The 25594-nt window shown below is 41.1% G+C and overlaps 1 protein-coding gene across 1 annotated transcript in view; it reads right to left on the bottom strand.

Moving 5' to 3' along the window:
• ZFYVE9 (zinc finger FYVE-type containing 9) overlaps window positions 1-25594 on the bottom strand; it is a 52749-nt gene that overhangs the window by 1969 nt on the left and 25186 nt on the right. Inside the window, exons 5-17 of the mRNA XM_056497297.1 lie at window positions 24418-24517; window positions 20911-21087; window positions 20414-20583; window positions 19551-19674; window positions 18277-18399; window positions 16965-17120; window positions 9908-10132; window positions 7507-7589; window positions 6667-6771; window positions 3701-3851; window positions 2519-2599; window positions 1039-1201; window positions 172-277 (exon numbers count right to left, since the gene is read on the bottom strand). Of these exons, the coding sequence (XP_056353272.1) occupies window positions 172-277; window positions 1039-1201; window positions 2519-2599; window positions 3701-3851; window positions 6667-6771; window positions 7507-7589; window positions 9908-10132; window positions 16965-17120; window positions 18277-18399; window positions 19551-19674; window positions 20414-20583; window positions 20911-21087; window positions 24418-24517 (1764 nt within the window). The remainder of the gene's footprint in view (window positions 1-171; window positions 278-1038; window positions 1202-2518; window positions 2600-3700; window positions 3852-6666; window positions 6772-7506; window positions 7590-9907; window positions 10133-16964; window positions 17121-18276; window positions 18400-19550; window positions 19675-20413; window positions 20584-20910; window positions 21088-24417; window positions 24518-25594) is intronic.

The following is a 25594-nucleotide window of genomic DNA, read 5'->3' as shown; positions in this document are numbered from 1 at the left end:
GCAGGCTGCAGCTGTGGCAGTGGGAGGATGTTTTATCCCACAGGATGCCACCCTGCAGCTCCCTGTGCAGGCAGGAGAGGCAGCACAGGCTCGAGTGGAAGCATGTGCTGCTTTCCTGTGGTGACTTGGGGAGCAGCTGGCCCCAGTGCCAGGCTGACATGACATACCCACCTCTGTCCACCGGATGACCTTCCCGTTGGCCTTGTACTCAGAGCCGTGGAATATCTTCACGCTGGTTATAGATTCCATGGATTTGCCATCAATAGGGCTCACAACGCTGCAAAAGGGAGGGGAGAGGGTGAGCTCTGACTCAGCACAAGACCTGAGCTGGACAGAGCCCTCTGCAGAAGGGAGTGACCTTGGAATCAGAGGGCAGTTCCTGAAAGGAGTCACATGCACAATGCAGGTGCAGGAAGGACCCTCCTGAAGGTTTCATACAGGTTGGATTTCTGCTCATTTGTAAACTCAGTGTAGGCCATCAATACCTGAAACACAGCTTACACAGCCCAGGACTTGATTGCAGAACCTAAGATTGATCTGGAGAGCCTGAAGCTAGAGAAATATCTTCCCTTCTAGGTGCTGAGTCCTGAAATATGGAATCCCTCACAATAGCACTTTCCTGCCATAAATACTTCAGCTGCCAAATCCACCTTCCTTTTGGCTTAACTATCAAATGTCCAAAGATACTGTTGGTGTTCAGCAATTTTGTTTCCAGCTCTACTTAATACAAACTAAGCACCAACAGAGTGAAGTGACCACAGTATGCAGGGTTCAGCACTGAGAGCTGGAGGCAGATTAGTGGTTTCCAATAACTGGATATTGGCAATGCAAAAAAATCCATAGCATTGCCAATTTTCTAAATTGATGCCCCAAAGCTCTGGTATCTCAATTCCACTTTCATTACAATTAATTGCATCTTTTAAGTCAAAACAGAGGTGCGGACTTTTAATTCCTATTGATTTGAAGACTCATTTGCCTTACAAGATCAATTAAATCTTTTAATGGGCACCAGTGTCAAGTGACTACTCCTCTACTTACCCCTTATTAAAGTTTTTATCATCTTCTACCCACTGAATGTGAACGTGTTCCTGAGGGTCTTCAGCATCTACTTTGCCACAGGTGATGGTGAAGTCTTTCATCTCTCTCAAGGCCTGTCTCAAAGAGTCCATGTTCTCAGCAGTTATCTGGACCATCACTCCATCTAGGGAACCAAGAAATCCTCATAAGCCAAGATAAGCCATGCCAAACAGAGCCTACATAAAAAAAAAAATAAACAGCCTTTTTCTGTTTGAGCAGAGGTTAAATGTTCATTTTAAGCATCATGGGCAGCAGTGCTCCATAAACCCATTTCTGAACACTCAACATTCCTAAAACACAAACCTGCTGAGTGCTGATGAGGGAAAACACAACAGTAGGAGAAAGGCAGCTCCCAGGTGGAGTCAGCTGTAGCAAAGACCCCGTGAGTTTGCCTTACAGCCTGACACCTTCTCTAGGCCACCCTCAGAAGCCCCATGTGACACCATTCTCCATTCAGCCATCTCCTCTGTTGGCTCTGGAAGCAGCACTCCAGCAGTGACAGTTGAGAAGTCAGTGCTTGCCTGACAGTGGCAAAAGATAGAGAATTCGGATTCACAAAAGACCTCCAAGATCATCCAGTCCAGCCCTTAACCCAGCACCACCTTGGGTCAATCTCAATTATGGAAAAAATTAACAGGAGTGAAACACTTCCCCATAGAGACTGAGTCCCCCTGTCCCTCTGTCTTACCCTAAACACCCATTAGACATAGGAAATGGCACAATGACCTGCAAGCTCTGCCCAGGGACCCCACCCATGGCCACACGCTCAGAGCTGTGAGCCTGGAGCTGGTGCAGGAGCCCCAGCTCTGCCAGCTGACTGCTCACATGGACACCTGGCATCCCTCAGCACCGAGGGCAGGAGCACTGCTACACCACTCCTGCCTGCACTGTCACAGCTGCAGGGCCTGACTGCAGTTCAGCCAGCAGGCACTAAGAGCTGCCAGCTGGAGCAGTGCAGTAGCAGCTCCTTCTGGGATACAACAAAACAAATCTGAGAGGGACCAGCTCAGGGCTCTCAACCTGTCATGTTCTCATCTGCCCACATACAAGCACATAAACAATGCACATTCATACCTTTGCAAGCTGCAGAACTATTTCATAGCAGAGGAAGTTTAGCAGGGCTCCTCTGCTGGTTGGTTGATTACACATACTATATTTCTTAGGTTCACAATTTCCTCATTCAACCCAAGCCAGTGAATCGATCACAGGCTCCCAAGCCAAGTTTTTTGTATCTTACCCTCATTTTCTTGTGACCCTGTTTTGCAGCATATGCACAAATTCCTCCTTGTTAAAGGGAACAGGGTGTTTTATGCTAAGAAGTAGGATAAAGCTGAAGCTGCAGCAAGACTCTAATGCCCAAGGCATATGAGCAGAGAGCCCCACTAGCTGCAGAGCTGAGCAAAAAGAGAAGTGTGTTTTAAGCAAAAAGTTCAGTTCTTACCTTCCACTATACTAGATTTTGCAAGGTAGCCTGAAGAGGATTTTAAAGCTCCACTGAACACAAAAAAGCTGGCACCAGTCACTGCAACAACAACAACAGGAGAGATTTAGTGGGGCTTTCATCAAAGCAATGCCTTACCCAAGAATCAGGTATCAGCTCTATCAGCCAGAATTGATTACCCTGAATCAGGACAAATGCTGCTTCAAATTATGGTGTCTATTGCACATCATAAGCTTGGATATGCAAAGGTAAATTACCCAGTTATTTTCTAAACTGGGCAACAGTTTTGTCTAAGTTAATGAATGCTTGTACTTTATCACTCTCCCTCTCCATGCCCTATACACCTCTGAGTTTCAGAACTACTAATTTTGAGTTACCAAGTACACAATTAACTTCTAAATGTTCCCACACAGCTGGCAGATGTGAGTTTATGGATCACGCTGTAACACCAACCCACCAGCAAGGCCACAGCTCAAAGCCCCTTGACTAAAAGGAAAATTATCTTCAATGACTACTAAGCATCATACAATTCCTGCTGGAAATCCCTCTTCTTGTCCCACAGGTGAAGTTAACAGAAGTCAGACAAGACCATCAGTCCTGAGTGACATTACATACCAGTACACTTGCTGGAGTCACTAGTGATACTTGCAAAACATCCAACTCAGCCTCTGTCTTGTCCTCAGTTGGAGATTGTATAAATGTCTTTGCCAGAAATGTCCCCACACCCACAACATTTAAATTCTCAGCACACAGCTGCTGCAGCCTTTCAACCTACCGTAACAAAAATATACCCTGGAAATTAGATGGTCTAATTAAGGTGAAAATGCGAAGCTTCTTGAAGATGCATTATTAAAATGCTGCTGTGGTTGGTTATTCCTATTGAACTTTCTGTCCTACTGAATTTAGTCTATCTTTCACATAGTGTAGGTCAAGCACAGGGAATCACAACATCACCTGCACACCCAATAATGCCAAAGCCAGCTCTCATTATTAGAGAGGTGTTGCTTAAGCCAGTTCCTGCACAAAGCTGCCCAGTCAGGGACGCCAGTGATCAGACTGATTTTCTTTAACAAAAACTGGGTGAAACCCAGCCAAATCCAGCTGTAGCCAATTCAGAAAGCTGGGGCAGCAACACAGGGGCCAAGGAGCCATGCAGAGCAGCAGAGCCAGGGCTCCCCTCACCTTTCCTGGGCTGGTTGTGGATGCTGATGGCCTGTGTCTGGTAGTTGCCGTCATCGTTCTGCACACACACCAGATGCGAGTCTGCCTTCTCATTGAAACACGCTCCCCCTGCCAGCACGTGCTCGTTGGATTTGTTCATGGCTTTCATCATCTGCAAACACAAAGCTTCAGCATTTCCTCCCAGCTCATCAAGCACTTCCATAAATAGGTGGTTCTTGGAGCAGTTTAATCAGAAACTTCTCAAGTTCTCATACTCCATGTCAGGTTTTAGCACTCAGAACCATAAACTGCTTTTGAGAAGAGGGTTCAGGTCTTTTACTGCCTGGATGCTTTAAAGTGCCATATTTTGTGCAATTAAGATAAGTGGCATAAGGAGTAGCTGAGCTACAGAAATTGAAAAAGCTGTTATCTCTACCTCGTTTTAAATATACACAGGAAAAAAAAAAGAGAGAAAAACCATGGGAGGAAATACTTGGCTTGTTCACAGAACTACAGCTGTTAATGACATAAATCATAAATGCCCCTCCATAGTTCAATGCCACATGGGCTCTCAGGCTGGGGCCATTTTGTCTTGTTCTGCCACAATCAGACACCAAAACTTCAGTGTCTCTGTGCTTCACCTGCACGAACTGGTGAAACTGGAATCAATGTTCCCAATTTAGGACATTTTTAAAAAATTCAGATTTCTTTCTCTGCAAATGAGGCCTCCAGAAAAGGATGCCTATCACCAGAAAAAGATGACTATCATCTTACATACACAGCGTTACACGCCTTGACAAAATACCCTTGTAGATTATACAGTTTCTTTTCTTTTCTTCACTATTCCTCTTCATGGAGGCTCAAATTTGGTGATTTTTGATACAAAGGAAAACTGAGGGAGTCACCCAACTCCGGAATTTGTTTCAAACATGAAAATGATATGTTTGCTTAAAAGAAGAGAAGTCAAATTACATTACACAAATCCCCCCGCAGTGAAAACCCAGAAAAATGCGGAATTATTTGACATCTCCTAACAGCACTCGCACTCCCACCTCTGCTTCCTGGAGCTGATAAGCATGCAGGCTACACACAGCACATTTGTCTCTCTCAGTCCAATGCAAAACCTTAATTACAGTGTCAGGAACATTAACTGATGCTCGCTATTGATAAATGTGCACAGGTGTAATGTTTGGGGAGGAAACTTAATTAAGATTTTACATCAGACAGCAGTGTCTTTCATTATCCAGTTGATCACGTCATGCTCCAGAAACTGGATTTTAGCTCCAGAACATGGAGCCCAGAGTTGCCTTCAGCACAACAAGAAACAACTGGATGTAGCAATTATGTTTCCTTAGCAGGCAACTGATTAAGAAATTACAGTCACCTTTGCTGAGGGACTAAACAGGTAACTAGGGACCTCTAAGCTTTAGAAAATATAAATAATTTTGAAGACAAAAAGATGTATTTAAAAGAAAAACTATATATTAATGTGTAATTTGTTAATAACAGGCTGAATTCTCCCCATTTAATACATGCATGAGATTTCAAATTAGTTTTTCACTTTTTAGATAGTGAAAACATCTGAGTAACAGTCCTTTCTAAATAAATAAAAGTAAAGGTCTTATTATTTAATTCATCTTGAGACTGGCTCAGTTGTTAGAGGGGGGTGCTGGTAACACCAAGGTCATGGATTTGATCCCTGTATGGGCTAATAAGAGTTTGACTCAATAATCCTTGTGGATCCCTTCCAACTCAGAATATTCTGTGAATCTGTGAGTCTTAATTCAAAATAAACTCATGAAAAATTCCTATTAATACAACTTTTCAAATGAATCACAAACTATGAGCAATGTTAAATAAGTAACAACTTCTCAGTTTAAAAAGCTGAATTCTTGCATCACACCGGAAAGAGAACCCAAGCAGAACGCAGAGGTTTTGCTACGTCCCTGACACAGGAATTCCCTCTCAGTCCATGTATAGCACAAGTGGAGCTGACACCTTGCAAATACCAGGCACAGCTGACACTGAACTGCATTGTCTGTGCCATTCCAGACTGAATTCATTCAAACCTCAAACACCAGGCACAGCTGACACTGAATTGCTTTGTCTGTGCCATACCAGGCTGAATTCATTCAAACCTCACTGACCTCTTTCATTCTGGCACAACTGCATCAAAAATTAAAACACCTTTTAACAGACCCTTTATCTTCATCAATTTAATCTTTTTCAAATTTCATAGAAGAACACTTTTTTTTCAATGATTTTTTTTTCTCACTTATTTTACTCAAATGCTTCTTGCAGGGAAATTCCCTCTTGAGATAAAGCTGCATTCTGCTCTGATCTTACAAGAACTTTTACAAATACCATTCTGCTCAGGAGGTTTGCTCTCACCCCAACTCTGACAGATTTCAAACTACCAAGTTACCCCCCTCTCTTCAGACAGAACACGAAATCAATCCTCTTCTCCACTGTTCCCTTTCTTTACTGTTCAAATACCTCCTCCTCCAGCTTTCTCTAGTTAGCAGCACTAACTCCTACAGATGCTGACTGATTTTCTCACACCAGAAATCAAGTATAAAATTTCGGTGTTGAAGGAACTTTTACATAAAATAATCAGCAATCCAACAAATACTATGAAATGCTTTGAGTGGGAACACAAATGAGAAAAGCTAATGCATGTTTTCTTTCTAGTTTATCTTGAGTGTAAAGTTTATCAACTTACTCAAATCCAACATATGACACTTTATGTAAACAGTTCAAAAACCTGAAGAAAAACAGTTTAAGAGTTTAATTAACACTAAATGGAACTGCATTCTTCCTGTGAAGCTAGGCTTATTCACTTTCAAAAGCTGTCTGCATCACACACTTACTATTTGCTTTTGAGGCATTTTTCCTTAGTGAAAGTGAATAAAATAAAAATTCCTCTAGATCCCAGGTAATCCAATAACAAAGAAACTGTACACAAATGTATGTATTGTAAGTATTACCTCATTATATCTGTTGCTAGGTATTTTGATGCTGGTTTTTCTGACTTCCATATCAACTACTAAGCCTTGGACCACAGGCAGTGTGTACTGGTAGTTTCTGAAGTCCTGACAATGGAAACAAGATTTCAAATTAGCCATCAGTAACACTGTAGGTTTCATAACTATCCTGGTGACTACTACTTAGCCCATTCAAATAACTACAATCAGTGACTGGAAGGCAAGGAGGGACAGAGAAACCACAGCATGTAACCCATGTAATTGCAGTACACAAATGAAAAAATATCATTGTGACTCTTAGTCATTTCACACATTTTCTTACATCAAAATTAATGTTCTCCAACCTTGAATATCATCACTGTATGTAAGAAAATTTGCTCTCTGTGTTCTCTTACATTACTAGATAGAGTTATTAGTTTTTCTAGCAGTGAGATTAAGTCATGCATCAAAGAGAATTTCCTATATTGAAAATATTTGCAAAGTAGGAAGAGATAATAATGTCCCTTCAGTCAGAGCACTGTGTAATCAGAGAGCTGTGACTGCACACTGTGATGACCCAGCACTTCTGAGGAAGCAATCTGAGCAAACAATGCACTTATTTCAAGATCCAAACATCCTCCAGCAGCAAGGTTTGGGATATTGATTTGGGTACCTTGTTGCAATTCAATGTGTTGTTGAAAGCTAACACCCACTCTCAGTAACAGCAAGGAAATTCACCCAAATCCCCACTACCTCCTCTTGCATCTCCTGGACCTTCCAGCTACTACATGCACCTGGAGCCTCCATGTCCCCACACAGATCCACTCCCACCAATGGAAAGCACAAATTCCATCACAGACTTACTGCAAGGAGGTTCATGATTGTGTGTCCAGTCTCTCCAAACAAAGGCTTACGGAATCTGACACTAAAAAGTGGGCATGGATAAACTGGAATAAAGCAGAAAAGAACAGGTCAGATGGAAATTTACATACTCAGACTCTGCAAAACCAGACCTAAATACCATCTCCTCGGTTGGATGTGGTAAGCAGCAGCTAAAGAAGAGACTGGGAAGACTGGAATTTAAAAAGCAAAAGAGCAGAAGGGTTCAACATTATAATGACCTTACATGTTCATGGCTGCTTGCTCACCATGCTAGAAACAAGAGTAATTATGTGGAAAGCTTACAGGTGCCACACTGCAGGACTGAACTGAATAACCTGGGCCTTGATGGCAAAGATGACCTTTCTAAGTGCATTTTCAGGCTACTTCTTGGAAATTACTTCTATTTTTGTACAACCATCCTGCTGCTCTCCACTACAGCACCATCAGTCTTTCAGTTCTGTGGCTGACATGTGACATACAAGTGATAACCCAGATTATTTTATTTCCTGTTTTTATTATTTCATGAGAGCGTGGCAAACTCCACAAGGGTACATCAAAAACAATTTAAAGGACATTTATGGTATGTCAGTGATGTAAAATACCTGCATTCCTTGGCTGACTTCCATACCTGTAAAACATCAGTGATGCAATTCTGAGTGCAGGGCAGGACCTGGCTGCATTACGTTATGTTGCAGCAGAAGCCATCACAATGTTTGGAACATGACTCATGCACTGGTACATAATGCCAAGGCTTCCTAAACACATGTTTGAAGGAGGATTCCTAAGCTACCCTCAGGCAAACAGCCTGATTTCCCCACATGCCACACTCCAGTTCCCAGTATGGTCAGAAGGGACTGCAGAGCACTCAGCATCATGTGAATAACATGAGGATTTCCTGATGGAAATCAGCTCCAGCCTCTGCACACTGATTTGATACCTGAAAGCACCACACACCACACAGCAACCAACCCATGCACAGTGCCCTGAGGCACCAGCAAGGGTTGAATTTCCTGTGCCTGCCACCCTGGTTTCAAGCAGCAGCTCAGCTCCATCCCAGATGCACCCAATTCCCTGAGCCTGAGCTGCTGGGCTGATCTATGGATGCTCAGCAGATGTTTTCTGCACACCCAGCAACCCGAGGGCCTCCTGCATCTGATCTGCACAGCCAGCAGCACTGCACAAGTGGCTGCATTCTGACAGCTCCACCAGGAAACCTGGGACACAAAAACAGCACCTTCCAGGGAGAAACTGAGGCAGTGTCCTGCAGTCACAACTGGCACAGCTCAAGGGAATGTGCCTAAATCCAAACCACAGCTGTGGGAATGATGCAAAGCCTGGCTTCCCAATATATCAGAGCAGGTACTTTTGTTTGTCACTATCAAAACACTTCTTTCTGTGCTCAGAAACAGATGTCACATCCAAACTATGAGCAAATTGTTTGTTTTTTTAAAAACCGATGGGAATAAATACTTTAAAATCCCTGTGGGTACACACAAAAACCTACACACCTTTAACATGAATGTTTCTTTAGACAAGTTTAACCTTCAGTTCACATCCTCAGAAGGCAAATTTTGAGGATTTTATTTTTCTCCTCCACCAACACACATATTTTGTGGAAAAATTCCCAATGTTCTCAAAACTTTAAAAGTTAAAGTGACAAATCTCTGTACAGCATATTATAAAACTTATTTTGTTAAAATATCCTGGGAAAATTAACAGATCATTTTCATAGTAATTAAGACATATTTAAAACTGAAGATGAGCAAGACATACAATTTTTGGCCTGTCATGGTGGACAAACTACCAGTAATGTCTTTGCTCCAACAATGGCAAATGTCTTTTGAAAATTATTTTATCTTAGCTTTATGAAAATTTCATGCTAACTGCTGAGATTTTGTTCAGATGAACCAGTCTCTCCAGCCTGTATATTATTAGTTTCAACAGAATTTTTGCAACAAACTGCCAAGTTTGTTGCCCCTGCACACTTATTGTTACTCTCTGAAAAATGCATATGGTTTTAAAAACCTAAAAGCAAATGGTCTTTCATTTCACCATGGAAAGACTTTAACATCTCAAAGGCTCTCCCTTGTGCTAACCACACCAGCTAATCAGGCTTGTTCCACAGGTAACTCCCAGGTCACTAAATGGATACAAACATGCTCAGAACTAGATTTGTCTCCACTGATGACCCAGCAGAGTTGTAAACAGGCTGTAGGTCCCATCACCACCTCAGTGCTGCACTGTGGGTCTGACACACAGCTCTTCCTTGCCTGTTTGAGCCTGGGTGGCTCTGACAGATAACAATCCATGGCTGGGGGTGTGCTCTGAAGCAGAATTGATCCATTCCCCTGCAGAAGTTACTCCAGCAGTGCCTGCTACTCACGCCTGTATTCAGCTCCGAGTCTCAGCATCAGCCGGATGGGGAACACCTTGGCCCAGGGAGTCTCCCACTTCTGGATGAGGATGCCAAACAAATATGGTGGGGTTGGGAGCACCAGGTCCTGCAGGGACTGATAGGTCGCTGCAACGTACAAGAACCCTCCATGTTCTTTGCTTCCAAGGAAGCTCTGGCTGAAAAAGGAGTGTCCCAGGTTGCCAACAATGTTACCTATGGGAAAAAAAAAAAAAAAAAAAGAGTTCATTACTTCATTGGATTGAGAGCTGTATCAAGATTGTCAGGAAAAAAAAAATCAATGTTAAATTCACTTTGCTTCCTGGAGCATTAATGTGTATTAACCACACCTGAAACAATTATTTGCTGCACGTGGGTGTTCAGGTTACCTCCTGTTCAAAAGTGCCCCAAGCTGGCCTTGGACACTCCTAGGGATGGGGCAGCCACAGCTGCTCTGGGCAACCTGTGCCAGGCCCTCACTGCCCTCTCAGGATTTCACAGAAGAGTTCAGGCCAGTATTGCTGCTGAGGTGGTACCTGAAACCTCCCCCTGGCACTACAGATACACCCACACAAAGCCCAATTTCAGTGCCTTACAGATATTCAAGGGACTTCCACTGCAGAAGCTGCTGTTGTTTGAACTAAACTTTTGGATTCAGCTGCAATTTAAGGAGGTATGTGCACCTGGCCAAACAATTAATGTCCCCTGGTTGTCCTTTCATTTAGGCAAACCACTGGGTTGCCTGCTCAGACACATATTGAAGATCTGGGCCATTTCAAGAATTACACAAAAGACTGTTTATTTCATTAGTACACTTAATGTAACACACAACTGAGAGAGACACAGGGGAGAAACATCACTAATTTTTATTCACATTTTTACTCTTTGATGCTTCTAATTTCCAAAAATGTTTACACTCAAATGGCTGAATGAATCTGAATGTTGATTAGGTTATTATAGCATCCCAGACAGCATTTAACATCGAAGCAAAGAACCATGGTGTGATTCCTTTTATCAAATGACAACAGCATGCAAATAATGTACAGAACAGCTGATCACAATTCTCCATAGGAAGATGTGAATATTAATAGTGCTGATTTGCTCTCAAAGAAAAAGGCAATTTCACAGAGCGTGGTGTGCTTGATCACACCACTCATGAGGAATTGCATGGGCTTGAGGTACTCATGCAGACCTCCTGGGCTTCTGGAGCAATCCCAGGATTTCCCACCTGCAGACAGAGACTGTTAAGTAGGAGCTCCTGCTCTTTCCTCAGCACCTCATAACAGAGTGTTTGTATCTGAACTCAAGGCAGTGACATGCATGTCTCCACCTGCACATCACTGGACACTACCTGGAGAGTTTCTTCCTTTTATACACATGATACACACAGACAAATGTAAGGTTTTAAGTAAGTAAAAATATGAGTCACAGATGTAATACTTTGACATCCTCAGTAACACAAGTTATAATAATACAGCTACTATTCCAGCCCTCCCTCTGGAGATGTCGCTATGCTGCTTTGCACTCCTCCAGACCACCCTGGCACAACCATCACTCAATACCGTCCTTCACATGGATCCTCCAGCTTTACATAGAGTGACTGGCAGGTCTGTAAGCAAAGGCTCCTTTTATACTCCAACTAACAAATAAGCTCAGGGGTTTCCTTATTTTTCAAATTTTAGGGCCCCTTTGTGGATTTTTTTTTTTTTCTGTACTCACAAATGCTGCACAAACTAAGTTATTAGGTTCCCTGTCAGAAGGAGAAAGCTTTGGCAGTCCAGCATCCCATAGCATGGTGAGCTTGCCACTGTCCTACAAAGCCAATCTGGAATTTTACAGATGCACACAGGTAAAGCTGACATGATCACCCAGATCAAACTCCAGAACTCTTAGAGTGGCTACAACTTCTCAGCAGAGCATACTTGATGAAAAGTAGCTACTGGTCAAACTACCATGAATAACAGAGCCACATCAAATGTCAGCTGCCAAGAATCCCTGCTCCTGCCCATGTGCAAATGCAGCTTTGTCAGCTGTACTGGGACACTAATGCCTGCTCAGTGAAACATCAATGCACCAACATGAGCATCCTGCTAGCGAGTGCAAACCAGTGTATCTACTGGTATTCATGATAAAGATTTTCACTTATCTAAAATAGCTGCTAGCACCCATTTGCTTTTGCAGTTCCCACCTACCCTCACTAATCGCCTCTTCTTCATTTATACTTCCTTTTCCCCTTCCCATCTGTTCCTACCCAAATAGAGCTACAGGCCTGATAAAGTTACTTGGTGAGGTTCTCAGTTCCAACAACATGACCACAATAATCCTTTTTACCTTTCAAGTGTATGACGTGCATGAACTGCCAAACTGCACTGAATCCTGCCCCCTTTTCTGTGTATTTTCTGCATGCAAGAGGCCAGGCAAAGTGCAGCTGTACGATCCTGTATGGATCTGAGACGTGTGGCACTGCCCACTAGAATGACAAAGCAACCAGACATTTCCACTTGAGACTGGTGCCAAGTGCTGCAGCAGAAGGGGATGACTGCTTATTTTTTCCGTTTCAGGGGATGGAGCTTCAAGGCTTACACGCCTGGGATGCCTTAATAAGAATTCTTCAGCCAACGGAAACATGGAAAAAACCCTTAGAGTGGAATTTGCAACTCAGCTGTTCAGCCCTTTCCTTCCACACAAGCCACAGCATCATAAATTACTCCTTCTGACACAAGCAACTTGCACAGTGCAAGCTCCAAGAGACTGCCACCACTTTAAGAGGACAAATTACTGGGATTAGGTAGCTGTGCTGCAATTCATTATTTATAACAGCTTAAGAGCCTGGATGTGGACAGCATGGAAAGAAGCAAGTGTTTTCCTACACACTTCTTTACTGCCCTTCTCAGCCAGCACAACCAAGTCAAAAAGCCTCTTTGGGCTTGTCCTTCAAACATTTCTGCCCTGGCCAGGGGTTGTCCTGCCCTGTCTCTGAAGGTGATTCCAAGGCAAGGCCCCTCAGAGAAGCTGCTATTCCCAGCCTGACACTGTCAAACCCAACCCACTGCACCATTACACATTTTAAGCACAGAACTGTTTCAGAGGCTTGTAGAGAAAGTGTAGGCGTCAGAAAAACCTTCAAAAATAACTATCCTTTGCAAAAGCATGTAATTTAATTTAAAACATATCACAACTTCCTTTCTAATGAGGCAATCTCAGAGTGAGCAGAAAGGTGCCTTTCCATATATTAAGTTCCAGCACCTGACATCAGACAACTGACATTATTTAGGAAGTGCTTTAAGTGTGCATGATGCATCTAAAGCAGTTCTGCAGGAGGTCAATACTTACTCTCTTCTTAATTATACTGGGTTATCCTTGACTTTAAATCTTAAGCATCTCTACACAGCTCTCCAGAAAAACAAAGATGCTTTTATCCATGGTGTTTTGAATTCTTCATTTAGGTACTGTGATGAACAACGTGCTTTTTACAGCAGTTTGGCAATCCCTTCTGGCCTCAAAATAGTCTATACCAGGAAGGGTAGACTGGGGGGAAAAAAACCCAAAAGATTCCTGCATTTGTTTATTGCCTTCAATGTGTGGTAAAAAACCAGTTAGGTACTTTTACCAAAAAATTACGAGGTTAAATTCTTAATGTATGCTTCCTATCTTTTGGTTAATATCAGGTCAAAAAAAAAGGTAATGGCATCTAGACTCAGGCAAGGCATTTATCTGTGGCTGGGGAAGTCCATCCAGACTCATTCCACTGCCATCAGAACAGTCAGGAACTGCCATGTACCAAACTCTGCTGGCATCCTGAAAACCCCAGCATCCAAGTCCTGCAGCAGGAGACACAAAGCAATATTTACCTGTGAACAATCTTGCCAGATGGATTTTCTTCAGGAGCAAATGAGCACATTTCCTTTGGAAAAGGAACACAAACCCAATCACTCCAAGAGCCACAAAGATCCAGAGAAGAGCCAAGACCATGAATGTACCTTTATGCCCCAAAACACCTATAGCAGATGCCAACACTGAGAAAAACCATATGAGCTCCACAGTCAAAGTTCTGGCCATGGCCAGCATCTCTTTATTGAAACACATCAGAAAGTAATTTGGAAAGAGTTACTCCTATTGCCAAGGGCTATAATGCTTCACTTACTATCAGTGAGAGCAGCTGCCAGCATCCAAAACTTTGTCAGGCTACTCTGTGGCAATCTTCCTAACATCACTCACACACCTCATAAGAAGTCTGATTTTGTCTCCACCTTTCCACAGACCAGTTGCAGGATTGCATTACTACCACCATGTTTAATTAAAACCACACTGGGTAAAAAATGCACAAACTGTGTCTGGGATAGACCCACCCTCATAGGGAATATCCCCAAAAACCAGGGTCACCACAAAGCCATTTCAGGCAGTTGCCAGATTTATATTTCCACTACAAAAGTAACAGTAGCTTTTATTGTCTTCCAGCACAAAGCTGATGCACTAGGGCATCTCTGGCAGCACTACATTAACACATCCAACTGCCTCAAAGTACCCATTCAGACGGACAGAAGTTCTCATTTTCCCATTCACTGCCAGGCTTATAGCCAACAGACAAGGATAATCATGGGATTACTACTACAGCAGTGCTACTACTACAACCACAACAGAAATCATTAGTTTCCAATTTCAAAACAAGAAAAGCAACACAGCAGGGAGCTTGATGACCGAAGGGCCAGAGGAAAAGTAAAGTGATGAAAAGTGAGCAGCAACAAATACTTGCCTTAACTGACTTTATTTTTTTTAACTCGCATGCATACAGCCTAAGTGAAAAATGCCATTTTTCCTTCCAAAAATCTCTCTGCTGCCATTTCTCCTTCAGAATCTCTCTGCTGCCACCCTACCAGAGCCAGCCTACAAACAACACCCAGCACAGAGGGCAGGACTCTGCCTCCAGAACAAGTCATGCCTTCAGGAAAGCAGAAACATCTGGGAAGAGGCATAAGTACATACAAGTACTTTGTGCTTCTAGGCTTGAGCACAGAATTCAAACTCCTAAATTCATGTGACTTATCAAGAAATAATTTGCTACGGATTTGGCTTGAATTGAGCAAACAGAAAGGGATGCTGTGTTTTTCCACCGAAAACAAGACCAAGAAATCTAAAATCACTTCAAAGCAAAATCAACAATGTTAAAAGTAATTCTTGTTTCCGTTCCAATAAAAACTACTGTATGTGCCTTTTTATTACTGTTTTAAAGAAAATTTACGATAAAGGAAATAAATAAAAAAACATCCACAGAATTTATTTCTGTTTCTTTATACAGAATATATTTAAGCCAATGTATTATATTATAAAAAATGAAATGGTGAGGCAGGCTGTTAAATAGTCTCTAAATTCTACTGGGAATTTGTGTTTGCTCTAAATGTCTAAATCATCTCATTGTCAGGAGAGGTGCAGTACCTCTGAAGTGAACAGCTTGGAAAAGACTGCTCCACCTACAAGAGCAGAACTGCTAACCACTTCCAAGGGATTACAGGCACCAAACTGAAACCCCTACAGCATCACCTCCTCCCTGCCTGAAGAATGTTCAAAACAGCCAAGTTACAAATATGCTAACAGATCCTTCTGCCTCTCAAACAACGCATGCCTTGGAAAGAAAAAAAGGATGGATATTGACAGAGCATTCCAAAGTGCTTTGGGAGTTTATCAAGGTGCACTATCTACAAAACCTGCAGGCATTACACAGTAACTGAAGGTGTCTGTCTACTCATCCTTCATGTCTCAAACACAACACACAGCAGATCCTACCAAAAGAAAACACACAGTGGAATTCTTCAACAGCGACATTTGGTTTCTGATTAAGAACTGTACAATAGTAAGCAGCTCTTTGCACCAGTGGAATTGTAGGATATCAAATTACTACCACTACAGTACTAAAAAAAGAATTCCAAATACATTATGTAGGAGTTATAAATTATGTATTTCTGTAGTGTAATTATACAGAACTTCATAGCAATATACACATCAAGCTGGATTTATATCTGCAATATACATATATACACATTTATATACACATGCTTGCCATTTTTCACATCTATCTCCCTCTGAATAACACAAAGAAAATGAACTGAGGTTTAGAACAGTAGTTGTTTCCCATGTACACAAGATCCATTATGACATGAGATAATACATTCTGAACCTGACAACCTCTCTGGACATGCTGACCTTTGTTGTACAAAGATATTTTAGGAAACAAATATCTTTCATTATTTTATTAAACTACTAGATTCAATCACTCCAAAGGCATTATGAATCATAAGCAGAACCTCATGTAAATGTATTTTCAGCATATAACCTTAATGTGATCCAATTTTACCTCTGGAAAACAAGCTTTATTTTCTGATCAGTGGAACTAAATACTTGCATTTTAACTTATTGCAAGGATTTTTGAATTCTAAGGTCCAACAATAATACCTAGAAGTGGAAGCCTATTTACTTAGCAAATGTAAAATGTGCAATGGTTTATATAAAAATCTTGCAATCAAGATGCAAACATTCAAAATTCAGGGATAATTTCTGAAATACTCTACAGTTCATTCTGGGCACCCAGATACATATATTATTTCAAAATATAAAAAGGATCTCCATAAGACATCCAGAAAAGACACAGGCACTATGAGAATCAAACTTCCGAACTACCTGGTCAGGAGATATTGAACATACTATCCACAAGAATTCTCAACATTTTCTTTCTGGCTGGAAGATCTTTGGAGCAGCTCCCCAGGTTACCAGCACTTTATTTGGTGAGATAACTAGAACACTGGATAGTGACAACCAACAACTTATCCTCCTATCAGCTTTGATTCTTATTCCCTTTTTACATATATATATATTTTATTTTTTTTTTTTACAAAGAGAGCCATTTGCTGTGACAAAAATATATCTGACCTGTCAACTTTCTGTCAGATACACTGAAGTAGACAAGGCACACATGTATGTGTTAATTGTCATCACAATTATCACTGACCCTGTATGATCATCTGTTCAAGGCATTTTTAACAGAGAGCATTCCTACCTGCTAAGGCATCCCGGTAAAGTTGCACAAAATGGTTAAAGATATCCTTAGGCAAACATTTCTCATCAGGCAAACACTGCAGGAGAATGACGATCTCCGACTGCCCCACTGCATGCATGCCCTTCGTGGTGAAACACCAGCACTTCCTGTTCACATCTGCATGGATGGAAACATACATCAGCAGAGCAGAATTGCCAAAAGGATGCCTAAATTCCACTGCAGGAAGACAGCTCTTGCAAGGATGAGTTTTAGAGCATGTATTGTTGTGTTATCTGTCACACAGACAAATTACGTCCTACATCTGTTACCATGAGGGCAAGCACATCCAAAACAAGAGCAGCTCAATAATTCCCAGTTCACGGCTAAGGAAGAGCCACAGTATTACAGCTCCCAGTCAGATCTTGGGATTAGCACCACAGAGCAGACTTTTAGCAGTTTCTGTATTCAAATGAAAGGACAAGATTTAAATGTGAATGAAGAAGCCTGGGAACAGGGCAGGCTGTTGGCTGTGTGTACCACGACCCTGACAGCTAAAACAGTTTCCAACAGTGATATCTCTCTTAATATGGAGAGCTGGATGTCAGGTATCTCCATGAGACCTCACTGTGTTGTTCTGCTTCACAGGAATGTTAATAATGACACATGCACTGAGCTTCATTTCTTGAGAATACTTGTTGAAATAAAACCTGTGTCTATAATATATTACCTTTTTAGACATACGTAAAACTTTATACTGCAATCTAAGAGATGCTGAAAGGTTTATAAACAATTTATTAATACCAAACTCTCATTCTCAATTGCTCCATCATGTTTTTATCCAGCAGGGATCAGTTGAGGAACTGGCATGAGAAGCCATCTGTCTGCCTCTCCACTCCTCCCTCAACACAGGTACACACAGGCACAGGACAGAAAGGGACAGAAGAGGTGCACAGGGGAATGGAACCTCTGTATTATTATGGGATCCCATCTGCTTTTTCCAGAATGGGATGACAGGGGAATAAGTGAAGCAACCAAAGGAAAATGTATGATAAAATACCCTGCCCTACTAAGCTCTAGAGGAGACATTGATCTCCAAACCAAAGACTGGAGGTTCTATCAGTCCAGTTCATATTTTCTACATAAAATTATTTGTACTGATACCTAAAACACCAGAAAAGGGCCTTTTGACATTTAACTTAATAGGGCTTAATATTCAACCTGTACACATTTTCTGAGACTATCCTACCAAATAAAAATGCTGTTGCTCCTACCAATAATCTAGATAACATTTCCCCTCTCATAGACTAAGACTTATTTAATAATAAACACTTACAATTTACGATTTTTACCATGGACAGCAAATTAGCATTTAAAACAAATACTAGAGGGTCAGGGCCACCATCCTCCAGCTGCTGCATGACAGAGATCTGAGAAGGTCTCTCTTCCACAGCATAGTCTACGAAAGAAAGAAACACAACGAAATCCATAAATTACTGGTACAGACTCTACATTACAATCAGATAACCCCAATTCAAATTCTTTTTACTGTTTTGACCTTTTAGACAAACACTTATTTAAATATTGCTGGTTTAATTGTTAATTGTTTCTTAGACTGGTATTTTCAAACTTCAACAGAATTTATGAGATAGCCTCTGTATATCCTTTAGAAAGGTGCAGCTTGTTTCAGAAAAATAACTATTTTTCAGTATCAATCAGAGGAGAAAATTGCAATCAAATTGAAAAATGTGTCACAATGCCAACTGAAATCCCAAATGACTAAAATGTTAACAATTGTTACTTAAATCACAGTAAGGCAGAAGGGCATCAGTCCTGGACTACCATGAACAGCTAACACAGGATTGAATAGATCCGTTTTGAAATTAAATGCTGCTCACATTTTGGTTTTGTCATGATCCTGAAATAAAAGGTTACTTCCATCTTAACATTAGAAATACACTGTGTCAGCAAAATATCTAATAGGAATAAAACAACCAAAGAAAAAGTAAATTCATTCCAGGAATGTATTAAAGGATGTCATGAATCAGACCGTGGAAAGCAATTTCACACAAACAAATACACATTTTCTAATCTTTCCAAAATTAGTTTCTAATTTTCTAAAGCCTCCTCCATTTGGATCCTTTATAAGGGGATATCACAATGACTAAAAGCTGCACTGTGAGCCAAGATGTGCAATAGTGTTGTTGAATGCAGTGCTTGGGGATGCCTCAGACAGAGCCCATATTCCAACAGAATTTCAGAGAAGGAAAGCATGAATATTCATAAAGCTAATTAAAACCTCTCTCTGTGTAAAACATTCCCCACAGTCCGATTAGTAAAGAAATTAGCACATGTTTCTGGACTGCAGTTAATTTTTTGCTTCATGTTTTACTTGTTGGAGGAATTTCATTGCAAGGTGGGGCTCTTCTTGGATGCAAATAGGGACCAACTGTGCAAAGGAGTGGCCCAACATTTACCCACAAGTGCTTACCGAGAATTCCTTCAAATACTCAGCACACTGCCAGCATCTTATTTTTAAAATAAATACAGTAGCCATTAGGTTATTGCATCTGGTAAGCATAAAAGCTGGCTGCCAAATTATACTCTCACCTCCTTTTACTCCAGTGGAGATGAGAATTGGAGGAAGACCATCTTCAGGAATCAGATTCATTGCACTGCCAACAGGACTGCCAACCTGAGTTATATTTCCCGAGAATACAGAGGCATTATCAGTCTACAAGAAGCAAACAACAAGGAAGGACAACATTAAAACAGTAATAATGATAAAAATGTAAGAGCTGGCTGGCTAAATTATTATAGATGTAGTTGAAGGAGTCTGTGTCTGCTGGAGAAACAGAAGCACCACGTAATCTGGCTCTGTAACAAGAGATGATCACTTGATGAATCCTGTATGTGAACTACTGCTAGAAAATCTGCTTAGAGCCTGCACCTCTCTTCTCTAACACCACACATAGCCGTATCTTCACAAAATCTTAATGCATCTATGCCCATATGAACTTTTTGCAGAGTCTCAATTCCACTTATATAGGGTATGGTGGACTTAATATTAACTTTATCTGCATTTTCCTGCATACATAGTTTTGTGACACAGTATTCTCCTGATCCATACTATGATAATCTCATTGTTTCAAACTGCTTACTGACCACGACTCACCTTTTTTAAAACATGCTATACAAATATCCTTCACACACCAGCTGTACAGTCAAACAGCTGGAAGCCACACAGACAACAAACATTCTTAGCACTCTGCCTCAAAAATCTTAATTTCATTTTAAAAAATATGGTTGTTTAAGCACTCTGCAAACAATCAAATAAGGACAATGCTGTGCAACATACTAAGACCAGCCCAAGCAGATTTCCTGTATCAGTCTTACTGCAGTCACCACAGCAACTCACAGGCCACTCACAAGCAAGGCAAACACAGGATTTTGAATGCCAAACACTCTCTTACTTCTGCTGATAAAGTGTTGTTGGCCATGGGCTTTGATGGATCATGAGACACTGCTAAGGTTCCTGTGGAAGTTGTCCCAGCCACTGTCAGCTTTGCTGCATCAGCAACTTCTCCATTGGGTAAAATCCCATCAGCAAACCAAACACGCCTTTGTTCTCTAGGCTGAGCCACTGGAGAGAACGTAAAAAATCAGTGTTTAATATCTCACAGCAACACTGGCGAGGAAATTGAAAAATCCGAGTATAAAACAGCAAAACAGAACAAAAAATATAAAAAAGTGGAAAGAACTTAAGACATCACCTAGTGCATACCCTATGGCAGCATCATGTACAGACACAAGCACTGAGAACAATTTACAAGTCCTGAAAAACCTGATGTCCCTTCTGAGGGCAGGAACAGCACACTGGAATTGGCAATTACTTGAAATGGGTGAAGTGCAGATATTCTTTCCAAATCCTTACCGCAGGCAAACTGCAAGAAAAAGGAAGTGCTCTTACCTTCTGCTCCAGGATGCTTTAGAACTCCCACAGGTACCATGACAGTGGGAGGCGGGGAGCTCAGGGCGCCCGAGGCCTGAGCCTGCTGCAAAGGAGGGATAGTAGAACAGTATTCAGCAGGATTGTTAGGGTTAGGGCTCTGGCTTGAGGCACTCATCATGTTCTCCCAGGCTTGAGCTAAAGCAAACAAAGAACAAGAGCCATGAACACAGAGGAAGGTATCTAACAGTCCAAAACACTGTGTGTTAAGTTCTCAGCTGCTGTCAGGATGGATCCTGCCACCTCCCAAAAAATCATTCCCTTGATGTAACAGCCCAGGAGACTGCAATTAAACAAGAGAAGCACGAGGAGAAACTGCACTGGCCCATGCAATAAAAAGAAAAGTATTTTCTCAAAATGGCTACAATACACTTTGACTTGAGTGATGCTTAGCTCCTCATGCTTCATTTTGTTCCTTCTTCAAAGATTTAACTTAAAACAGTCAATGTGTACATAAATATATACATATATCTATATCTATATCTATATCTATATCTATATCTATATCTATATCTATATCTATATCTATATCTATATCTATATCTATATCTATATAAATCAGCACATGTAAATATATCACAATGCATGGAGAAATAGACATTCCTACTACAAATGCTTCATAACCCACAGAATACTCGAGCAGATTTAGCTTCCATTTATGATAAAAAGCACCCTGCATTTCTTTGTGTCCAGGGCAGTTGTGTACAGATCAACAACTTTTATTCTTAACTGTAAAAAAACCCTCATGCTATTAATTTGGAAGGCGTGACTTGAGCCTTAATTCAACTGGCCAAAAAAAAAAAAATATCAATCTTCTTTGTCAACAACATTTATCACAGGAAAATCTCTTCTGATGAGTAAACCAGACTATCTCCACAGTGCTTTTTCACCTCTAAGGGAGGCTTGTAGTAAGATGCCAGAAAACTCATATACGTGCTTACACCCACAATCATATTAGTGTGTTACAAATAAATGAATTCTTTGAGTTAAGCATAAATATCATGGCACCTAAGCTCTCAGAGCACCTACATCCTTGGGTCCCTTCAGCTGCAAATTGTTAGAAAACCAAGGTAGAAATAACAAGACAAAAAAAACCCCAACCCAAACAGAACTCAACAGAATATAAACTGTCCTTCCTCCCACCATCAACCTGCAAAATCAATAGTGAAATGCTTCTCAATGAAAAAGGTATTGGCATTCCAAATGAGAAAATTACTTGAATCAAAGCACTTGTTTTGACAGCAATTCTGTATCAGTTATAGTAAAAGTCTTGAAAGAAGAAAATATTAAAAGTGGACAAGGTTACATGTCCAGGGCTCCTTTATTAGAAAAGTAGAAGAGCAATCTTAAAGCCCTCTTTAGATGGAGCAAAGTGCCAAGTCAGCATAATTACCGACTGAAAATACACTAAAAATAGCATTGGAGACTGATGAAACACATAGCCTGGCCATGGAAATGTGCCAGAAAACACAAAGCCCTCCCCTCACACCCCAGTCAAATACAAACAAGGTACTGAGCAACCAAATGAAATAATAACTGCTTTTACAATTCCTACTCCCACTTCCAGGACTGTGCAAAGACTCAGGCTTAACCTGCTGCACTAACAGGGACAAAAGCCTCAAAACCTGCACTGACAAAGGAACTGGAAGGATCAGGAGGGGTTGGATACAATCAGGCTACAGGTTAACTAACCAGTAGGCCAAAGCATCAGCAGGAAGCACTGCAGCAGGGACAGGAACAGAGGGAGACAGGGCAAGCACAGCACTGGCCCTGGAAGGAACCAGGCACTGGTGTCACTGTTTACTGCCATTAAAGTGCATCTGCCCTGGCAACAGGACAGAGAGGCTCTCAAATGAAATCATTATAATATGTTCAGTTTTATTATGTCTTTTCAAAACAACACTTTGGTTTCAACTGAAATATTTTCAGATTCTTCCCTTCCCCCAGATGAAAATTAATCCAACTCACCATCAGAGTCACAGAGTCAGCTGTCTTGCTAAGCATATTTGTAATTCCTTGTTCTTATACACCTTGAAATGTGTTCATTTCTCCAACCCAAAATGTAATAGTTTAGAACCCCTTCAGCATCACTACTGGGACTTGTTTTTAATTTCTAGATATTATAACCTACAATTTCTTGTCGCCTTACACATTTGGCCTTGAGTAAGGAATTACTAATAATTAAAACCTACCACTGCACATTGATTAATGTTTAATATTTTTGAAACATTTCATCTTTTTGAAATTTTTTTTGAGAAAATTATATTCCTGTTTCATAGCAGTTAAAAGCTTGCATTTAGAGCCTGAATTTCTCTGACTTCTCATTTCTACCTTTTACATACTAGAATGCATCTGTCAGACCTTCCTCTACCACTGAATTCACTTCTGGCATCAAGTTTCAGTGATCCAGATATCTGTTTACACCCCAGGAGCAGGACATCCATTCACCTTCCCACTAATAAGCCAAAATGCCTGGAATTTCTCATGATGAGACAGGTTATCTCATGATTTAAGCACTCTCATGGGTCCTCACCCAACCTAAACCAATTTCTCTGCCTTCTCAACTCAAGACAGAAAAACTGAACTGAGTCTTTCAGCAGCAACTGTCTCAGTGTCATGGGCATTACTCAGCTGGACAGATCATCACCCAGAGGTAACTGGCAGTGTAGGAAGTTGTGGAGATTTTCACAGGTCTCAAGAGAGTGCTCTGTGTTTGGCCATACTTACAGCACAGCTCTGAAGTGTTAATACAATAAAGAACAACACACAAAATACATTGCACAGCCTGCTGGTCAAAACCAGAGTTTTTCCTTACACCAAGCAGAGGTGACAGAACTTCCTATCAGTTCTACATGTTAACTATAGAAATACTTGTGAACTCTCTCCTGTGTCCCATGTTTTCACCAGGCCAGAGCACCACCCTGGGTTTGACACTCTCCAGCAATGTGTAAAAGTAACAATCTAAGCTCAGCTGTCCACATTTGTGGAGCTGTACTTAGGCAAGACCTCCTAATCTAGCACCAAGGAATTAAGAAGAGGAGTTGGATTAATTTGAGGATAAATACTATTTTCCCAATCTCCTATAGTGCATAATCTAGAAAAGGCACAACTTCATTACTCTACTCTTTGGTATTCCATCTAAATGTGTAGCAGGATATCTACTCAGGCAACAAAAGATACAGAGTACACTTCTGAATCAACAACAAAAAATCCCCTAAAGTCACAACTTTTGAAACCCTGGTAGAGCACTCCCAAATGAAAATGTTCAAACTCTCTACATCCTTACCAGTTTTTCTACTCTTCAAAGGGTAGAAAAAGATTCCATGCCAGCCTCTCAAGCACCTTAACTGTTTTAGAATCCTTACCCATACAAATGAAGTATTCTGACATTTCTCTTTTTAAATGCCCTCACTGCAGCTCCACACAAAGCCAGTGAAGTGCCAGATCTGGGATTCCCTCCCCACTCACCATTCATCAGCACTGAGTGGCAGATCACACACACTCTGGCTTCTTTTCGGTCCATGTACAGCAGCTTGCACTTCAGGCTACAGCACGCAGCACAGAACACCTGGAACACAGGGAAAGCTCCTCAGAGGGGTGCAAAATTGAGACAAACTGATGGATTTGAACAACTGACTGTCTGCAAAGCTCTTGAAATGCAAAATACAGAGGTAAAAAAAAGAAATCAGTATTTTCCCATTTGTCTTGGTTTAGTTTAGGTTTGCCAATTTTAATATACTCAATTTCTCTTTGAGATAGGATTTAGGAGCAAAAACAAGGCAGGGCTAAAATTTAAAAGGGTATGAAGAAGAAATTTATTAGCATCACAGAGAAAATAAGAAATTTGGAATAAGATTTCCTGATCACTCTCTCCTTCCCCCCCACCTTCCATATTTCTTAACAACAACACACAGAGAACTTCAGTCAGTCTTTCACTTAAATAATCATTTCAGTTCACTTTAGAGAGAGAAGGAAATAGGACTTCAATGCACAAGTATTCCATATATATGAGAGACTGCTATGGCACAAATTCAAACTTAATTAATTCTTTGCAGCAGCATAATTCATCGACATGCAATTGGACATTAGAAGGAATTTTTGGCCATCAGAAGGAATTTCTTCACAGAAGAGGTGATTAGACATTGGAATGGGCTGCTCAGGAAGGTGCTGGAATCACTGTCCCTGGAGGTGTTTAAGGAAAGACTGGACGTGGCACTCAGTGCCATGGGCTGGTTGACAAGGTGGTGATCAGTCATGGGCTGGACTTGATGATCTCAAGAGGTTTTTTCCAACCTAAGTAATTCTGTGATTCTCTATTAGCAACTCCAGCTGTTTAATCTCTTTATATCTAGCTAGCTATTACTCAGTTGAGGAGAAACAGTGATTATCAAAATATTTTAAGTGTTCAACATATAAACCAAGATGTTTAAGAATGCTGAATAATATTAGTACTGCAAAAAAATCTTGCTCAATTTCTATAAAAAAGCTTATTTTGACATGAACACAAACACCACAGCATCAACAACAGTAGGGAGAACTCAGGAACTGAATTCTGTGCACCCTGGCAGCTAAAGGCAAAGCACAGGGAGCACAAAGTGCTGTGGAGATGCAACTGCAGTGCTGGTCCTTCTCCCCTGAACCATCT

This window comes from Oenanthe melanoleuca, chromosome 8 (genome assembly GCF_029582105.1).
Source record: "Oenanthe melanoleuca isolate GR-GAL-2019-014 chromosome 8, OMel1.0, whole genome shotgun sequence".
Lineage (NCBI taxonomy): Eukaryota > Metazoa > Chordata > Aves > Passeriformes > Muscicapidae > Oenanthe > Oenanthe melanoleuca.
The sequence above is the reverse complement of the archived record's forward strand: the minus strand, read 5'-3'. Positions and strand labels throughout refer to the sequence as shown.